The 19,379-nt window shown below is 48.7% G+C and overlaps 1 protein-coding gene and 1 pseudogene across 1 annotated transcript in view; one reads left to right on the top strand and one right to left on the bottom strand.

Annotated features, from left to right (window-relative positions):
* The window catches only part of LOC146170833 (uncharacterized), a 31,251-nt gene extending 21,871 nt beyond the window's left edge, over window positions 1-9,380 (bottom strand). The window contains exons 1-4 of the mRNA XM_084586749.1: window positions 9,270-9,380; window positions 8,101-8,192; window positions 6,853-7,051; window positions 1,440-1,491 (exon numbers count right to left, since the gene is read on the bottom strand). Of these exons, the coding sequence (XP_084442875.1) occupies window positions 1,440-1,491; window positions 6,853-7,051; window positions 8,101-8,192; window positions 9,270-9,380 (454 nt within the window). The remainder of the gene's footprint in view (window positions 1-1,439; window positions 1,492-6,852; window positions 7,052-8,100; window positions 8,193-9,269) is intronic.
* LOC146170834 (uncharacterized) lies at window positions 3,622-4,280 on the top strand (annotated as a pseudogene).
* Window positions 9,381-19,379: the final 9,999 nt, after the last annotated feature.

Here is a 19,379-nt window from a genome sequence, read left to right as displayed (position 1 = left end):
ATGCTCCTACATAGCAATGAAGAGTATGTGACCCTAAGAAATACAAAGTAACCATGCGGTATGAAGCTGCTATCTTTTTTATTTTGTATGCAACTGCAAATAAACTATAATGTGTTCTGTCGGAAAATACTGTATAGAATATTTATTTCCATGTCTACTCTTGTTTTTGTTTTTTGCTGTTATCGGCAACCGCCCTGTGGAACCACTGCGGGAGATTGGAGCTTTGTCGAGCCGCGTGCGCGGCTTTTTTTCCTTTCTCCTCAGCCATTGTAAATGATTGGAATAAACTGAGAACTGAAACTGAAACTGAAACGCTTTTTGAGTCATTTTGTATATAATGTATGAGGTGTAATATATCTTGGAGGTGACATCAGATTTGCAGAACTAAAATTGAACTAACTCTGAAGCCCTCTCCGTGCTAATAGTAAAGAAAAAAAAAACAGAACACCATTCCCAACATATGTTTCATATCATTAAGTGGATAAGCGGTACAAATACATGTCACTTGGACTTCCATTCGATCAGGACTAACAGGGACAATGAAACAATCACCGTTGAACATATCCTTTTTCTCTTTTTTTCGAGCCTTCAGAGTATTAGGCTAGTTGTTTTCATACTCCTATCATTAGGTGAAAGCTTCCCGAAGACTGGCATGGTTATACGCGGCTGTTCAATTACTGGCTGTGTCATGCTTTCGGGCGCATATTTAACAAAACGTTATGTTGGCCTAATGGCCATGGTGTTCCGTTAGCTTCAAAATGAAGTCATCAAAAGAGACATTAACAATCCCCCAGCAGCGATACGGGGTTCAGTAGGCCAGACAGAGGCCAGCAGATGAGACAAAACGTTAGAACAAGAACCTTGCGCAGAGGCGGGAAAAGGAAGCGAAGGTAGGACAGGCGCTGCAGCTGCAACTGAATCCAATGAAATTTAAGTGCGTCTCGCAATGAGCGTGTATGCGCAAAGCTTCCTGTTCTGTCTCTGAGTGGTACGATCTCCTTTTCAACACGATATATATTCATTAGGTAAAGAACTAAACATTCTTTCCAACCGATATTGAAATTTCGTGCCAAAACCTTTCACGGTGATATGATGAGCTCCAGCTCCAGTTCTTGGACTGTAGCTGTGGACTGTGGCTAAGAGTCGGCAATATATGGTATGCCATTTTAGTTAATGATTTGCAGTCTCTGAGCTGATTGGTTGGTTTGTGGGGTTTAACGTCCCAAAGCGACTCAGGCTATGCGAGACGCCGTAGTAGAGGATTCCGGAAATTTAGACCACCTGGGGATCTTTAACGTGCACTGACATCGCACAGCACACGGGCGCCTTGCTTTTCACCTCCAGCAAAAAATGGCCGCCGAGGCCGGAATTCGGTCCCGCATCCTCGGGAACATTAGTCGAGCGCTTTAACCACTGCACCACCCAGGCGGGTCTCTTACCTGATATTTTGTCCATATTAGCACTGTATTTCTCCTCGTCGTTGAAAAATAGCTGTAAAATAAAGAAGCCTATTACTGATTTGCGCGCAATTGAAGTTTGTCGCAGTAAATCAAACACATTTTAAAGCGAGGATACCCCTGAATGTCACAACTCACGAACATTGCTCGCCGCTTAGAGATCTGCTAGGGAAACCAACGATTCCGGTTTGGTATAGTATAAGCGCGCTTGTTTTCCCTTGATCATCAAACGACATCTCTGTTCTCGACTGCTCGTGATGACCTCGTGCGAATGAAGAATAACGGAAAAAATAGCCCAAAAAGATTGTTTCTTCATTCCAGTTAACATGAATTCTCTCTGGAAAATATGTGCAGTGTAACTCATTCCTCTAGATGAGCAGACGACATGTCCAGTGAAGTAAGTTGTGGATAAAATCAGCCCTCGAAGAATGTGATCATGATCGTTTGATCAAAACTTCTAACTTGGGGCGATTTTCCCCTTTTCAGCAATCGTCAACTTACATTCTGTCATCCATTTAATGCCTCATGAGTCATGAGCGTTTTGTGATCACGTGCTTTTATTTTGTAGGTGCGCTATCACTTGCACCTAAATTTGTCATTTACATTACAGTAATAGTCCAGCCCACTTATAACAGCCGCATATATTACGAACGCTCGCTTAGTACGAACGAGGGCGGTGCTACCGTCAAAATATATATTGGGGCAATGGCACAGTGTCTCACATAGAACGAACTGTTGTGGCCTCAACACTCGGTTAGAGCGAACGCGAAGCTGGCGGGCCCCTGTAGTTGACCGAGCCGGCGGTGTTTGGCGCGGTTTGGCTCGACTGCGAACCCGCGGCAGGCGAATTTCGCGCACTTTGCGTTCCCGACACGACGCGAACACAAAGCGCACAAAGCATCCCCCGGCGCTCCTTTGCGGGTAAAATAAAGTAAAAAAAAGAAAAAGCGCGCTTTGAAAAACGAAAACGAAAAAGCGCGCGCACGCGGTGACGAAAGTGAAAGTGGTGCCGCCCGCGTCGCTGTGATGCATCCACGTGATCTACGTCGGCCAATCCGGAAAGTCAGGCGCCTGCTCTACCGGCTCAAACCGGTTCTCCATTTGTTGCTCCGGTGCCACCCCGCACTGAGTGCATTGCGCCGTCGATTCTTTCTGTGCGATGGCACTGCGTTGACATCGTTGCCGCATCCGTGCCTTTCCCAGATCGGGAAGTTGAAGGCTGCCTCAACGCGCGAGCCCAAGGGCTTGACTTGCGCCTGGTGCGATGGAGGACTGCACGCCAACCTCTTCAGCTGCTAAAGGGAAAGCTGTCGACATCGCAACGAAGATGGCCATTGTTAATGAACTTGCTCAAGGTGCAAAAACCTGCGAACTGGTCAAAAAGTACGGACTGTCGAAATCGACCATTTCAACCATTGCTAAGGGCTAGGAAAAGATTCTTAGTGCTACCGTGAATGCCGACCCGACGACTAGAAAGCGCCTTCGGAAGGCGACCTACGCGGACGTTGAGGACGCACTGCTGAAGTGGTTCGCTGACGCCCGGTCTCGCAACGTTCCGATCAGTGGACCGCTGATGCTCTCCAAGGCTAAAGACTTCGCCTTCCTTTTGGACTTTCCCGATTTCAGCCCAGGCAATGGGCGGCTCCACTGGTTTAAGGCTCGCCACGGAATTGTTTTCAAGGCGGTCGTCGGCGAGGCCGCGTCTGTGAACAACGAGGACGTCGATGCGTGGCTTTCCGGCAAACTCCCAACAATCACGAGCTATGCTCCACGGGACGTTTACAATGCCGATTAGACTGCGTTGTTTTATCAGATGTTGCCATCTAAAACGCATGCCTTGAAAGGCGACAAATGCACAGGAGGGAAGAACAGCAAGTTGCGCATAACTGTTCTTCTGTGTGTCAATATGGACGGCAGTGACCGGCGGCTGCCTTTTGTCATTGGCAAGTGACGTAAGCCGCGATGCTTTGGAAGCTACGTGCCCGTACGCTACAGGAACAATACAAAAGCCTGGATGAGTCGTGACTTATTTGCCAAGTGACTTGTCGAGTTCGACCGCGACATGGCACGAAAAAACAGGAAGGCCCTGCTCGTGCTGGATGGCTGTGCGGCGCACCATGTGCAGCTTCCTTGAGTGCTTTTACAGTGCTCTTCTTGCTGCCCAATGCAATCTGCAAAATTCAGCCGCTGCATATGGGCATCATTCATGCGTTCAAGGTGTGCTACCGGCGGCGCGTCATCCAACGTTTGTTGATAGCGATTGATGCTGTCATGCCAGTTCGCATAAGCTTGCTTGCCGCCGTGGAGATGTTGAAAGCGGCGTGGATGGAACTCACCGCGGAGTGCATAGCAAACTGCTTCAGCAAGGCGGGTTTTATGGGCCCAGGCACCGAGGACACCATAGATCACCCACCGGAAAGCCGGTCGCACGAGTACTTGTGGCAACGCGCCGTTGACACGCAGCTGGCCGCACCTGACGTTGCCTGGGACGATTTCGTTTCTGCTGATGACAACGCCGACATTGCGGAGCCATGCACTGACGAAGCTATTGTGCGTGAAGTGAGAGCCCTTCCTGACTGCCCAGATACCGACGAGGACGATGACGAGGATGCTGCTCTACCGCCGGTCGCTGTGAACGCTTCAACCGCGATCGGTTACATCGCGTCGCTTAAGGAACTCGTGTGCAGGAGAGGCCTTGGCGATGAACATATTACCGCGCTGGAAAAATTAGAAACGGCAGTGATGCGATCAGTTTTGAAGAAGCAGACATGCATCACGGACTTTTTTCAAAAATAAAGTTAACTTTCACCTCGCTTGCTCTTTTTGCCCGTATTATAGGTGGTCCACTTACTACGAACTTTGGATACAACGAACAAATGCCGCGTGACGATCAAGTTCGTTATAAATGGAGCTGGACTGTATCGCAGATGATTGTACGCATCTGTAACAGATTGTTGCCCTCGGTAATTAAACCATAGTGTTAAAGAGGCTTTGAAATGGCTAGAAAGGCAATATAATAAACGTTTTGAATGTGTAGAAGGAACGCTTCTGAGCATTTTCCCAAAGTACAACCCCTAGGAACAAAGCAAGCGATTTATTATTAATTTGTAAGAACGGCGTTTTTTGAAATTCGCTGGCTGCACGGTTCTCGCATGGCGGTGAGATTTTGACTATTCTACGTTACGGAATCCCTTCCGGCAGCTGCGGTAGTCATTTGCGTGGGTGCTGCGTGCACTGAATGCGTGTGGCCCTGAGGTTGGCGCTTCGGTTCGCGACGTTAACCGAGAGGTAGTGGCATTTGATTGAAAGTAATCGTCAGTGTACGAGTGCCAAAAGGGCACGAGCTGGTCCGATTCTACGTCGTTCTTACTGTATACTTCTGCTTCAGACTATATCTCAGAAGCAGTCCATAAAATAGACGGCGTCAACCTTCGAGTACCGACCGACGGCGCAGCAACAGCATTCAGTAGTCCCGTTTCGTCTTTGCTGCATCGATTTGTGCGGCTTGTTGATAATTAAATGAAACGTGTGGCAAAAGGCCTGCCCTTAGCTGCATTGCGAAAGTACAGAAATCCGAGCCGGTTAAGTGCAGCACCGGATACCGCCAGATTATCGGAGAGATACCATCCGCTAGTGCTGCGGCCGACGACACTGCTGCCGTGCACTGCCCTGGTCGTCGCTAGGCCTTGTTTGTTTGGCGTCGAACCCATGGCGGACGGCCCTTTTGAAATTGGCTGCTTTGCTGCCTCTCTAGCGTAGCCGCTCGCGTGCTCCTGTCAGTGATTCTTGCGTGTAGTCGCGGAAAGCGCTGACAACCGGCGCTGCCGAACTGCATGTGCCGAGCTGCTTTTCTGATGTTTTGCTTCGTCAATTCTGGCCCGGACGACGCGTACACATGAGATAAAACACGCATGCACGTTACGTATTGGCACTTCATAAACGATTTGCGAAGGGATAAAAAAAAAACACTGCACTACCCCTTTGTTAATCTCAATTCTTAAGATTCGCGGATAAGTAATTCGTGCTCACTTATAATCCGATATTCAAACATTGTAGCGATCTCTTAAATTATCAGTCATGCATGCTCACGCCGATAATACGTACATGCATTCCATTCGTTATGCACCACAAGAGACACCTTTCCCCGACGGTCGTGAAAGGGCCTGTCCTGATTAAAAAGGAGGACGGCATGTTTTCGCGCGTTAAACTCGCACGCTCGTGTGCAAGCATCCATGCAGAGTCGTTTCTATCGCATCAACTCTGGTAGGAGACCGGCCGCTGTTGGTCAAACCGCAGAAGACGGTACGAAAGCTACAGACACGGGAGATTAAGCGGCAGTGCGGAAGAAGAAAGGGGTCTTGTAGAAGGACGTACTCGGTGGGACTTCACACTAATTTGCGCTCAATGGGGCAGGTATATGAATGGAAGCGCTTCTCCGCGGTGGCCGCTGGAGTCGACAGCAGCTGCAGGCATGCGCTCGCGAACGACCCGGGTCATTCGGGCTGCTTTCGCACACAATTCCAAGAGGTCAAGAAATTGCCCAAGCAGGTGGCCGCGGAAGACACAAGACAAGGTTCAAAGCTATTCAAGCGCAGACGGGAAGGGAAAGGCAGAGACCGTTGAATGCGTAGGCTACGCTCGGGAAAACGGTCGCAAAAACCAATAGTCTGCGGACCCAGCGTCACCCGATGACTTTTCACTGGCGGGGCGGAGTTCCCGAGCTGCTTTCTCTTCGTTTGTTTCTGGTGTCTGGGAGTGTTGAGTTGAGGGGGGAGAGGAGCAGTGCCATTTTTAATAGCCGATATCTCATGGGTTAATGAAGATAGCTGAAAAATTCTTGCGATGAATGGATTCTGAGGGAGTACCTATCACTCGACCGATTTGCTTTACCTCATTTTAGGCATCTCATGGTCTTTTTAATTGTTTCGCTGGGCATGGACGTATGGAAAAGTAACGGTGCGCACAGCACTGGGCCGACGTAATGGATGGCAAGTAGGCAGTCGGCAGGGTATGATGTCGGAAGGAAGGGCCTCAACGCATGCCAAGGACGTGTGAGGTAAGGGTAATGGCGCATGGTGTCCGTCATCTTTTCATGCGAGTAACGATGAAAACAGGGAAAATTAAAAGTGTTACATGAAGACGGGGCGTTATAATCTCTCCAAAAAAACCGCTTAACTATCCTGTTATAACCGCTGCATGGCGGGTTATTACACGAGGGAACGTGGGACCTGTCATGAGTCAACTCCTTCCCTACAATGTTTCATAACTAAATAAAACTTGGCGCTTAGCGGGGATTCCACATGAGGGTAATGATCTGTGTGCGTGCGTGTGCGTCTTTGAGTGGGAAGGAGAACGGCATATGTGCAGCTCCCATACCCTGCGTGCGTTTACGAACCTTAAACATCCTGTCTTCAAACATCTGGATAGCGATGCTGTAGTAGCTGCCAATTGGCGCAATGGCGGCTGCATAGACTCGCTTCTTGCCTCGCGGGCCCTCCAACACCGAGTAGTACACGTAGCCTCCGGTGACGTCCAGTCCGACGTTCCACTCCTGCTCGTGACCTTCTTCGTACACCAGGATATTGACTTGCTTCCTGTGCAGTTGAGAAGTAGAAGCCATCCCTTTGTTCAGTCGTAAATAATTTTGTATCAGTTGCTTTTAATATAACGCCACTAGCGCTGACTTCGTATCTTTTTCTAGTAATTGCTTGTTTTAATTTTTGGTAACAACTTCAACTCGCTTTAACAGCCAGTACAACGTACTGAGACAGATTATTGCAGGTGCTTGAAGAATTCTAAGCAGCACGGCTATTTGATTTTTTTTTATTACAATCCGTGGGATAAAAACGAGGCAATTTTCACGTCAAAGCCATTTCTCGAACAGCCAGTATGCATTTAGGTTTTCCCGCTAAACCTGCCATTTCATCTTTCTCTTCACTCTGACTATTTATTTCTGCTCGGTATCATACGCACCACCAAAATCTATTCAAATTCATGGCCTGAATTACTGCACGCTATGGTGTATGTGGGGTTTAATGCCCCAAAACGATGTGGGCAATAAGGCCGCCGTAGTCGAGGCCACAAGTTTTGATTTCATGATCTAGGTTATTTTTACACGCACTGACATCAGACGCTACATGGCCAACTTGTTTAAATTGTGTGTAATCTCTGTGGAGACGACGCATGGTGCCGCTGGTTTGAGCCCGCAACCCTGGTCTCAGCTGTAAAGTATTCTAAACGCTGACCCACAGAGGCAGGCCGGAGTTAGTGCGGTGCATAAAGCAAGATACATGTAATACGGTGATCCGCATATATGTGAAAGCTTTAATACTACAGCAGGAAGAATAAATAACACTGACAAAAGGAATATATCAGTTTTCATAACAAACTGTACAGTAGCGAAGAAACTTAAATTAAAATCAATATAGCACTCGAAATTTAAGAACCGGTAGTACCAGTGGCTATGGCCCAATTAGGTCTCTAAGGGCAGAGTCCATCACATGTGTTTACGGGGCTCTGAGGACGTAAAGTGAAAATATCAGGCCTGTGGTGCGGGTATCTACTGACAACTGTTATGCTCTAGCGCACGAAATGCAGTTATCCTTGAAAACGCGGATACAGAGATGGAAAAGACAAAGCTTACACGAGGCTCGGAACGAAGCAGAACATTCTTGCTGTCATACCATGGAAATATGGTGTTGGAAGAGTTGTCTCAAAATCTTTCGTCCAGCCAAACTGTGAGGCAAAAGTAAAACCATTTTTTATCAAAAAAAAACGGTGGCCTCCACCATTGTTCATATATATTTGCATTATGAAAACAGAGAACATATTTATGAACCAGTTGTGAGAAAAGTTAGAAAAGAAGGGCGGTAGCATAAAAGCAGTCAAGAAACTAGGAGTTGATAGAAATGAGATGTATGCACTGAGTGACAAGGAGGGCAAAGTCAATACGGATTCGATAGTCATTGTAGCCGAGTTCTACACTGTTTTGAACGGTAGGCGAAGAAATCAGGGTGATGTCTGTTTGGTTTGGTTCATGGGATTTAACGTCTCGAAGAGACTCAGGTTATGAGAGACGCAGCAGAGGCGGGCACCGGAAATTCCGACCAATGTCGCGTTTAGAACTTTTTAAGATATAAGGTAGGGCTTTAATGCCAGGCTTAAAGTAAAAATCGTCAAAATGTGTGACTGCGGGACATTAGTGGCAGTGTTCTATAACATTTTGGAACCGATCAGACAAACAGGGGCCTTTATCTGACACCGGTGCGGCCAGCTTTGTCCCCACCTATATATCTTGCGCTGTGACCAGGGCCAATATAGAAAAATAAAAAAGGGAGATATAATACAGTAAAAATTGCGAGAGCAGTGTGGAAAATACGCTGCAGAAATGCGAATGGTGGGGTTTGCTGCTGCACCCGGTGCAACACGTTCGCTCTCATGGTTTCCAAATTCTGCAATTAGGCAGGCAAGTGAGCCCCTAGAATATTTAGTGATCCCAATAAAGGGATTTAGATATTGTACGTGGCAGTCACTTTTAAATGAAGGCGAAAAGCAAGGCCCCTCTTAACTGTGCGACGTCATTACACGTTAAAAAACCCCCAAGTAGCCAAAATTTACGCATCTTCCCAAAACGGAGCCCCTCGTAGCTGGAGTCACTTTTATGGCGTTTTTCCTTCTAGGCAATGCTAACCGTTTAACTGTTCTGTTGCCTAATCTAGCGATGTTTCTTCACAACTCCATAGTCGCACGGAGACAGCTAGAAATAGCAAGGACTTGTAGAAATGCTTCTTTGTCGATGAGATTCATACTCACAGGGTAGAAGATGTGAATGCCTCTGTTGGCTTTTACGTCGATAAAAAGTTTGAGAAGTGGCAACGGCAGTGGCCTGTGCGGGTCCCAGACGTTTGAAGGAGCGACTCCCATGATTCTAACTGCAGTTTTTCTGCTCTATGACGAGCGAGTGTGAAGATGATCAAGGAAGTGGCGTTAGATGCCGTCCTCTTCTCGGTCCTTTAGGTGCTTAAAGCGTGACTGCTCGAAACGGCCAGCACTGCGAAAATGGAGCGCAGTGCGAGGCAAATCACCAATGTATAGGTTGGATTTTTTGTTGATGGAATATATAGTGCCAATGAAGCAGTTTGACTCTGCGCTGGCAGCCGCTCTCCCATTCACACATCGAAAGAGTGACGCAAGCTTGCCATTCAGTGGCTTCCCAATGTTGTTCGTCATGGCTACGGTGTGTGGTTTATGACCGCATTGAGCCGCTGCCTGCGCTCTATGTGCCTGTTGAGGCTTAGCAATATAACTTTCCAAGTGCGAGGCACCGGGAAGAAACTGTGACTAACAACTCTAAAGCATGCGGCTGATTGAAGATACTTAATATTTGATCCTACAGGAGGAACGTGGAACGAGCTGATAGAAAAGTAGTTGCTTCTGCGATAATAAAATATGCATTTACAACTGAGTACAGCGATGCAATGTGCTTTGCTCAAATTCCATTAGTAGATATGCGAAATTGAGAATATATGGGTTGTCGCAGGCTCGCGTTGCAGTAAGGACGCATCAGAGGGAACATAATTCTAGTGTTAAGTATTTTGACAGACTACTTTAATAGGTAAGACCACAAAGATACTTCTACCTGACTTAGAGGGCCACTGTCCAGGGAAGGACCTTTTAAGCAAAGGAGCCCAGTGCTTGGATCAGGTACCGGAGATAGTCCGTGCAAAATGCTACAGCGATACGTACGCCGCAAAGCAGCAAAAATACAAATCAAAGCTCTCTCATCCTCGCCGTTGGGAAGCCAGCTTTCCCGTTCTCTACGAGCCGCAAGGCTGACGTCGCAGTCGAAATCGACATCCATAGGTCCGTCTCGCTGTCTGACGTGTGAATGATGGGCGCTCTTTTCCCTCGCCACGGCCGGACTGAATGCAGCGGCGCGCGCTCCCTCCCCGTTTTTTTTTTTTTCTTTTTCTTTTTTTTTTTGCGCACCTCGACTACCACTTCCCACCTCCCGCCAAACGCAGAGGAGCAAGGGAAATTTGTCTTGCGGAGGCTAGACGACCGGGGAGGAGAGTTAAAAACCTTTGCGAGGGAATGGGAGGAGAAAAACACGACAGAATCGGGTGATCGCGGTGGCTGTAACTGCTTTAATAATTACTCTTTTCAAAAAAATTTTGAGGCTTTGCGTTCTGGGGGCGAAGTCTCGCGGTAACCGGGGAAGAAAATACTTTCGACTAGAAGGTGGACAATGGGCCTTTATTAGATGGGTTCAAACAGTTCTTAAATACACATGCCTGGTGGGGAAAGGCGCACCTGAGCAGGAAACATTTTTATGTCACTGTAATGAAAAAAAAAAAACAGGTATAAGAAATAAATAGCGTTTTATCAGTTAGGTGCGCGTTTCGCTAACACATACGAACGTCGATTCCCAACTCCCATGAGCACCTGACCCACAGTGCCACAGATCCCCACTTCTTTTTATCGTTGACCAAGCATATTCATTGATCAGAAGGTCTTTTCGTAGCGAATAGTTTTGCAATTTTGAACAGACTTAACGTGGCAGGTCGAAAGTACCAACGGCCATTGGCGAGAATGCCACCTTTGCACGTGTAAATGCAGAAAACATTGCTTGTGAAACAAGTCTGCGACGGAAGCATCTCTATTCCAGAAGCCCCAAGCATCATCGACCTCCACACTCTCCTGCAGCGAAGTCGGCAGTACACGATCCGCCAGTCGAGTGGGCCTCTCAGCATGCGATCGCAGCCCATATGCAACAGCCATGTTGCTCCTGGAATGTGGACATACATCGCTCTCAGGTTTCGCACCTGTCTGCTGCTTCCCAAAAAACGGAATCTTCTGTGGGCTGGCAAACGTCTTTTTCCTTCCTTTTTTGTTTATTGAATAAAAACCACTTACTACTACCATGAGTTATGAGTCCGTCAGAATAAACACTGCGAGCGGCGGGAAATGTCCTCGTGGTCTCTCCTGTCTGCAGCGTTAAACCAAATGGTACACGGCTCGTAAAACAGAGAGAGGGCACGCTTCCCGTCGGGACGATATGCTGTTGTGGGGAGGGAACTGGAATGAGAACAGAAGCGCGACTGTCAGCAGTCGCGTGGTTTGAAGCTCTCATGGTCGTACGGCAGCTCGACATATTTACGAGCAGTCGTGCGCGCCTTGCCCGGCTTTTAACGACTTGGGAGACTTGATTGTGCCGTGCGCTGTACGACCAGAGCTTTGCAACGAGCTGGGTAAACGCAAGAGAGATTTTTTTAGTTTTTTACTGAAGACAAGTGATATATATCTTTTGCACTACGTTTACCTGCAACGTCTGCTGAGTGCCTTCCTAAATGTCACTCCCATCTACGAGGGGACACCCAACCCTTCGAAAAGAACATTACTCCCCCAGTGTGTTCACTAAGCACACCCTGCCTCTCTTGGAGTGCAGTGGTCTGTTCACTTGTCTGCCGTTCATACATACATACATACATGCATACATACATACATACATACATACATACATACATACATACATACATACATACATACATACATACATACATACATACATACATACATACATACATACATACATACATACATACATACATACATACATACATACATACATACATACATACATACATACATACATACATACATACATACATACATACATACATACATACATACATACATACATACATACATACATACATACATACATACATACATACATACATACATACTGTGAAAGAAGGCCAAGTCCAGACGGCAAGGTCGTGAAGGCAAGGCAAGGTATGCCGTGTCAGCGTTTAATCTGATGGAGAAAACCCAAGCGCGCGCCAGAGCCGGCGCCGCGGGACGATGATGATGGTATGTACAAGAGGAAGAAGAAGATCATGGTATGTACAAATGAAAGAAGATCCGTGGAGAGCTCACACAATCTGTCCGGGGGGGCGGAAGCGGCCAGCCTGGCCGCTCCTAACCAACCGATGTACCACGGCGCACAAACGGCTTCAAGCGAGATACATGAACAATTTCAGTTCCACGGTGGCGTCGGTCAGCTGGGGGATCAACAGGTGTGACTTGGTAGTTTACTGGGGAAGTTTGGTTGATTACCTTGTAGGGACCAAGATAGCGGTGCTGAAATTTATCACTAAGGCCAGGGGTGCGCAGTGGTGTATAGAGCAGTACTTCGTCACCAGGACGAAAAGAGACGACGCGATGCTTCAAATCGTAGCGACTCTTGCGGTCTTGCTGGCACGCTTCTGTGTTGAGGCGGGCAAGATGACGGCATCTGGCCACACGGGATAAGAACTGGGCTGATAATGATGAGGAGTAGTCGGGCGTAGAGAAGAAGGAAGTGTCGAGGATTGTAGTGGGAGGACGGCCGAAAACGAGGAAAAATGGGGAGTAACCGGTTGTCCGCTGTACTGCAGTATTATAGGCGAATGTGACGAATGGTAGAACAGTATCCCAATTTCGATGATCCGGTGTGATGTACATGGATAGCATATCCGATAGGGTGCGGTGAAATCGCTCAGTCAGACCGTTAGTCTGGGAATGGTAGCTTGAGGTTGTCTTATGGAGGGTCGGTGACGCACGAAGAACTTCGGATACGACTGTCGATAAGAAGGCCGTTCCTCGGTCACTTAGAAGCACCCGAGGAGCGCCATGACGCAATAGAATTGACCGCAAAAAGAAATTAGCTACCTCTTCAGCGGAACCAGTTGGTACAGGGGCCGTCTCAGCATAGCGTGTAAGGTGGTCGACAGCTGTTATAATCCAATGGTTACCACCATTGGAGAGAGGTAGGGGACCATATAAGTCGATGCCGACTACGTCGAATGGTGTGGCGGGCTGTAGAAGACCAGCGGGGGAAGAAGTCGGCCGCTTGCGACGTTGGCACAGGTGGCAGGAAGCAACGTATTTAGCTACGTAGAATCCAGCGGCCAAGTCTGAATGTCAAATTTTTCAACGAAGATAACCAACAAAGAGCATGGTGATTGGTCACAACTGTGAAATGCCGACCATATAGGTAAGGGCGAAACTTTTGAACAGCCCAGACGACGGCGAGACATTCCTGCTCGGTAATGGTGTAGTTTTTCTCAGCTGGAGTCATGGTCCGACTGGCGAAGGCAATCACTTTCTGACGTGAAGTTGCATCGCGCTGCAGAAGTACAGCGCCAAGACCGTGACCACTGGCATCAGTGTGCAGGATGGTAGGAGCGCTGTCGCTGAAGTGGCCAAACTGGATTTGATGTGAGGGCGTGCTTTAGGTCGTTAAAAGCAGTGTTGCACTGTTCAGTCCACACGAAAGGGCTGTGCGCTTTAAGTAGTTCATGAAGTGGCGCAGCAATAGTTGCAAAATGTCTTATAAATCGCCGGAAATAGGACGCCAGGCCGAGGAAACTGCGCAAATCTGTAGTCCGTTGCGGACGAGGAAAGTTCAAGACCGCGGTTATTTTTTCAGGGTCTGGGCGAATGCCGTCATGGCTAACCAGATGTCCTAATATTTTAATTTCCTTCTCTGCAAAGTGGCACTTCTTGGTGTTGAGCTGAAGGCCCGCTGAAGCAAGACACGTGAGGACTTCATTCAGGCGCGTGAGATGGTCTGTAAAAGTTGACGAAAAGATAACAATGTCATCCAAGTAACATAAACAGGTTCTCCATTTGAGACCACGAAGTACAATATCGATCATTCTTTCAAATGTTGCGGGTGCGTTACAAAGGCCGAAGGGCATAACATTAAACTCGTAAAGTCCGTCGGGAGTTGCGAAAGCGGTTTTTTCTTTGTCGTCCTCATGCATAGGTATTTGCCAATAACCTGAGCGGAGGTCCAATGTCGAGAAATATTCGGCACCTTGGAGAGAGTCAAGGGCATCATCAATACGCGGCATCGGGTAGACGTCTTTGCGGGTAATTCTGTTTAGTGCGCGATAATCAACACAAAATTGCACCGATCCGTCCTTTTTGTTAACCAATACTACTGGGGAGGACCATGGGCTTGTTGATGGACTAATAATATCGCGACGGAGCATGTCATTGACATTTTCTTCAATTACTTTTCTTTCCGAGAGAGAAACTCGATAAGGTCGTCGGCGTACAATTGAGTTACCTTCGGTAAGGATGCGGTGATGTGCAACACTAGTCCGTCCCAGTGGTGGGGAAGTGGCATCAAAAATGGCTTGGTGGGCTTGAAGCAATTGCAGCAATTCTTGTCGTTGGTGTGGCATGAGGTTCGGATTGATTGTCTTCGACAGCATGGAAAGAGAGACTTGCGATGAATCACGTTGCGGAGGTAGCGGGGCAGTGAGCACCATCATGGATATAGGGTGAGCATCCATTATGCATGGCAGGGAAGTTCCTTTAGTCAGCACGAGGGATTCACGGGAAGTGTTCGTGGCAGCTACTATTGCTGAGCTGCTGCGGAATCGTACAAGACTTGATGGGAAGGCGATTCCACGTGCAAGATGACGATGAGATGGTGCGATGAGTACATCCCCGTCACTGATGTGTTCGGAAACAACGGTAATAAGTGTTTCGCACTGTGGAGGCAATACAGTATCAGCTGCGGCAATGAGGAAATGGTGCCGTGCAGGTATGGCAGATGAAAAATCACTGTCTGTCATATGCATGACACGGTCGCCACAAGAAATTAACGCTGAAGTGGTTGACAAAAAATCCCATCCTAAAATCATCAAATGCGCACACGGTGAAAGCACAGCAAACTGCACATGGTGGCGGACGCCGTCTATAACAACTCGAACTGTACATTTTGCTGAAGGGTGCAGAGGGACGCCATTTGCTCCACGAAGTTCAGGTCCATTATATGGTGTCGTTACTTTCCGCAAACGGTGGCACAAATCAGCATGAATAACAGAAAGTGCAGCTCCTGTGTCAATCAAAGCTTCGACCGGGAATCCTTCAGCTAAAACGGAAATCATATTGTACGGGCGATGAGGAGGACTTTTTGTAAGTTCGCAAAGTGCAGTTTCTCCTCCGGAAACTGCATCGCTTAGTTTTCCGAATTACGGACAGGAACAGTTGTTGCTGGCCGAAGTGGCGAAATAGAGCGGCGGTATGGGGAAGGGGACCGGCGTCGGGATACATGAGCCCCACTTGGTTCAGACGAGGATACCGGCGGTGGAGAGAATCGACGAGGTTGGTTGGGAATTGGTCGTCGCTGATAATATGCAGGTATGTCACTTTCGAAGGCGTCATAACCACGTCGCTCGTTCTGAATGCGTCGGCGACAAAAGCGAGATATATGTCCTCGAATTCCACAATAATAGCACACTGGGCGAGAGGGGCGCCAAGGTGCGTAATAGGGTGGCGTCGGTTGAGCCGTCGTCATGGCGTTGACGTGGTTGTAGGGTGGTGCTTGGGGTGGGGGAACAAAAGGAGGAGGGGATGCAGCGACGTGAGCGTAAGTCGGTGCTGGGCGAGGTGCAGAAGGATCAGGTGTGACAGGGTGGTTGATAGTGGCCAACTCTTCTTTAATGATGTGGCGGAGGCCGGCGTCGTTAGGAGGACACGAATGATCGCACCCGTGCCGGCAGAAAGGGCTGAGGGCTTGGAGCTCCTCGCGGATTATCGCTCGAATCATGGCTCGTAGATCGAGGTCAGTAGAGGTCGGGGCAGTAGTGAAGCCGGGCTGCAATCGGGAGGACTGTAGCTGGTCGAGGCGTTGGCAGGTCGTTATAATGGAATCAACACTTGATGGATTTTGGGCAACTAGGGTGGTATAAGCCATTGAATTGATTCCCTTCAAGACATGGTGTACACGTTCAGATTCCGGCATGGTGGGACTGATACGCCGACAGAGTGCCAGCACGGCCTCTATGTATGACGCACAGGACTCATCGGGACCTTGACGGCGGGTAGCGAGCTTGTTCCTTGCGATCTCCGTCCGAACAGCCGGGTCGGCGAAGTACTGACGGAACTGCTGCTTGAAAGTGGGCCAGTTTGTGGTGTGGGGCTCGCGGTTAATAAACCAATTTCTGGCGACCTCAATAAGGTAGAAAGATACGTTCAAAAATTTCAAAGCATCATCCCACCGGTTGTAGGCACTGCAGCGTTCATAAGTGTCAAGCCAGTCATCGACGTCTTCGTCGCGACGACTAGCGAACAGCGGCGGGTCGCGTTATCGTGTGGGCACCATCGGAGACGGCGGTGTAGCCGAGGTAGAGGGTCCGGCCGGGTCGGGACTGCTCTCGGTTCACATGACGATGGTAGTTGTTAAACGGCGACCGGAACGTAGCTCCAGCGAGAGGCAGGACACAAGGCAGCAAGGGGATCAAATTTCACCTCCACCACTTGTGAAAGAAGGCCAGGTCCAGACGGCAAGGTCGTGAAGGCAAGGCAAGGTATGCCGTGTCAGCGTTTAATCTGATGGAGAAAACCCAAGCGCGCGCCAGAGCCGGCGCCGCGGGACGATGATGATGGTATGTACAAGAGGAAGAAGATCATGGTATGTACAAATGAAAGAAGATCCGTGGAGAGCTCACAATACATACATACATACATACATACATACATACATACATACATACATACATACATACATACATACATACATACATACATACATACATACATACATACATACATACATACATACATACATACATACATACATACATACATACATACATACATACATACATACATACATACATACATACATACATACATACACACACACATACACACACACATACACCCCGCCGGGGTGGCGCAGTGGTTACGGCGCTTGACTACTGTTCCCAAGGACGCGGGATCGAATCCCGGCCTCGGCGGCAGCTTTTCGATGGAGGCGAAAAGCAAGGCGCCCGTGTGCTGTGAGATGTCAGTGCACGTTAAAGAACCCCAGGTGGTCGAAATTTCCGGAGTCCTCCACTACGGCGTCTCTCATAGCCTGAGTTGCTTTGGGACGTTAAACCCTACAAACCAACCAACCAACACACACACATACATACATACATACATACATACATACATACATACATACATACATACATACATACATACATACATACATACATACATACATACATACATACATACATACATACATACATACATACATCAGCGAGGGTTCTAAGGTCTTCGGGCTTTACTCAGGGCCAAAAGCCACGCCGCTCGCTCGGGCCACATCCGTGGCAGGGAAGAACGACACACCGAGGTACAGCCAGCGAACCAAGCTGTTTATTTGGAGTTCCCAATGATTTTCTTGGTCGTTGCAACATCGGCACGCTCCGACGTCGCTGCGTCGTCTCCCTACCTTTGCTGCCGAGGGTGTCAATAGAGCTGAGCGAGGAGGGCGAAGGAGGGCCGACCGGGGCGCCACTGCTACGCCAGTCTTTTCTCTCCTCAGCAGCTCCACGGTAAAGAGGCCAGGAAGGGAAGTATTAAAGCTTACCTCGAGAGAGAGAGAGGGGAAAAGTTCTCGCCGCGTCTTGCGAGTAAACGGAATGTTAAATCCCCATACCCTGAGAACCACAGTCGTGACCTCTGACCGGGCGCCGGTTGAAACATTGGGGCTCCTCGGCTGGCCCATCAGCATGTGCAGGACTGGAGTCGGAACTCGGGGCCGGTAGGCTCCGCCTCTGCGCCGCAGCCAACGCGAGGATGGCAGCCCAGCGTCGGGTCCCGGCACAGCGTGCAGGCCGTACATCCTCGTATCAGAGAAAAATCTGCTGGTGCAGTCACGGGGATGATTAAGAGGCGAAGCCCTCTGGCCCGTTACCTGGAGAGGAACCGCCGGTAAGTTCCGAGTGCGCTGCTCTCAAACGCCTGCGCCGGCATCTCGCAGGTGGTAAATCAGGGCAGCAGGCTCCGTCTCTCCATGCACCAGGTGTCTTGCAGAACTCCATGTACAGGAACCATGCCTGCCGGCGTATATACACGCGCCATGTCCTTCGGCACGATTACTCTCGCACCATCTGTCTCGGGGGTGGCCAGTGTTGATATTTGGGGAGCTCGCTAGTTTCGGATATTGTGCCTCCGGTTGCGAATATATCGTCGCATTATAACTGTCTTTGCGTGAACTCGTACATATGGCGTTTCTATATCATGGACACGGTCTTCAAGTTGTATAGGCAGCCAAATCAACCAGCGCTGTGCGTTATTTCACGCTCGAAGCGTTCCAACGTCTTTACGAGATCTCGCTGGCTTAACGTTCTCTGCGCGTGACCTCACATGCGCAGCATTTAAAGACCCTTAAGCGATTTCCCGTGCTGGGGGTGTTACTGAGCCGCTGTTTGCGCGATTTAACGCGCGGGACATTTTCACGTTGTCGCAGTGAGTTCGCTGGTTTCGAGTGTGGCAGCAATGTCTCTTTGGGCTTCGCTGGCTTTCGAGCTATTCAGCACGTGCAGTTTCCGCTTCCACGGCCAATTTTTTTGGAAAGTACTTTAGGCATAGTTCCGCAGATTCGGCCCGACCTCGGGTCTTCCAGCTTGCAGCTGGGAAAGCATCTCAGAAACCTAAAATGGCTAACATCGATCTGGGCGCATGACTCGTAGCAGTATCACGGTCCCGTCACTTAATGCATAGTTGCGCTTGAGGACCGAGTCGTTGTCTCTGTGCGCAGAATCATAGCTAGCCATCTCAGTGGCAGTGTTCCTACTACTCTGCTGTTCACCTTCCTATTTACATTGGTCATAGTCTCGAGCAATCGCTTTACCTTGTTGTGGACATCATCAGGGACCTTGCGTTCATGCGCAGAGCGAAGGAAAGGGCGTGCCATTGCACATTCCGGTAGTTATAGGCGATCTCGTGCAAGTGGCATGATTTAAACCCCGCTCTCGGCATTCGCTCCTTTCATCTTAGGCGTCGTTAAAGGCGCCATTGCCTAGCCCTTATTGTATCTAAGGCTAATGATAGAGCAGCAGGAATTCAACAACTTACCTGTAG

This window comes from Amblyomma maculatum, unplaced genomic scaffold (assembly GCF_055883805.1).
Source record: "Amblyomma maculatum isolate TAMU_Amacu unplaced genomic scaffold, ASM5588380v1 scaffold_37, whole genome shotgun sequence".
NCBI lineage: Eukaryota > Metazoa > Arthropoda > Arachnida > Ixodida > Ixodidae > Amblyomma > Amblyomma maculatum.
Note: the sequence above shows the minus strand (reverse complement) of the source record. Positions and strands in the feature narration are given on the sequence as shown.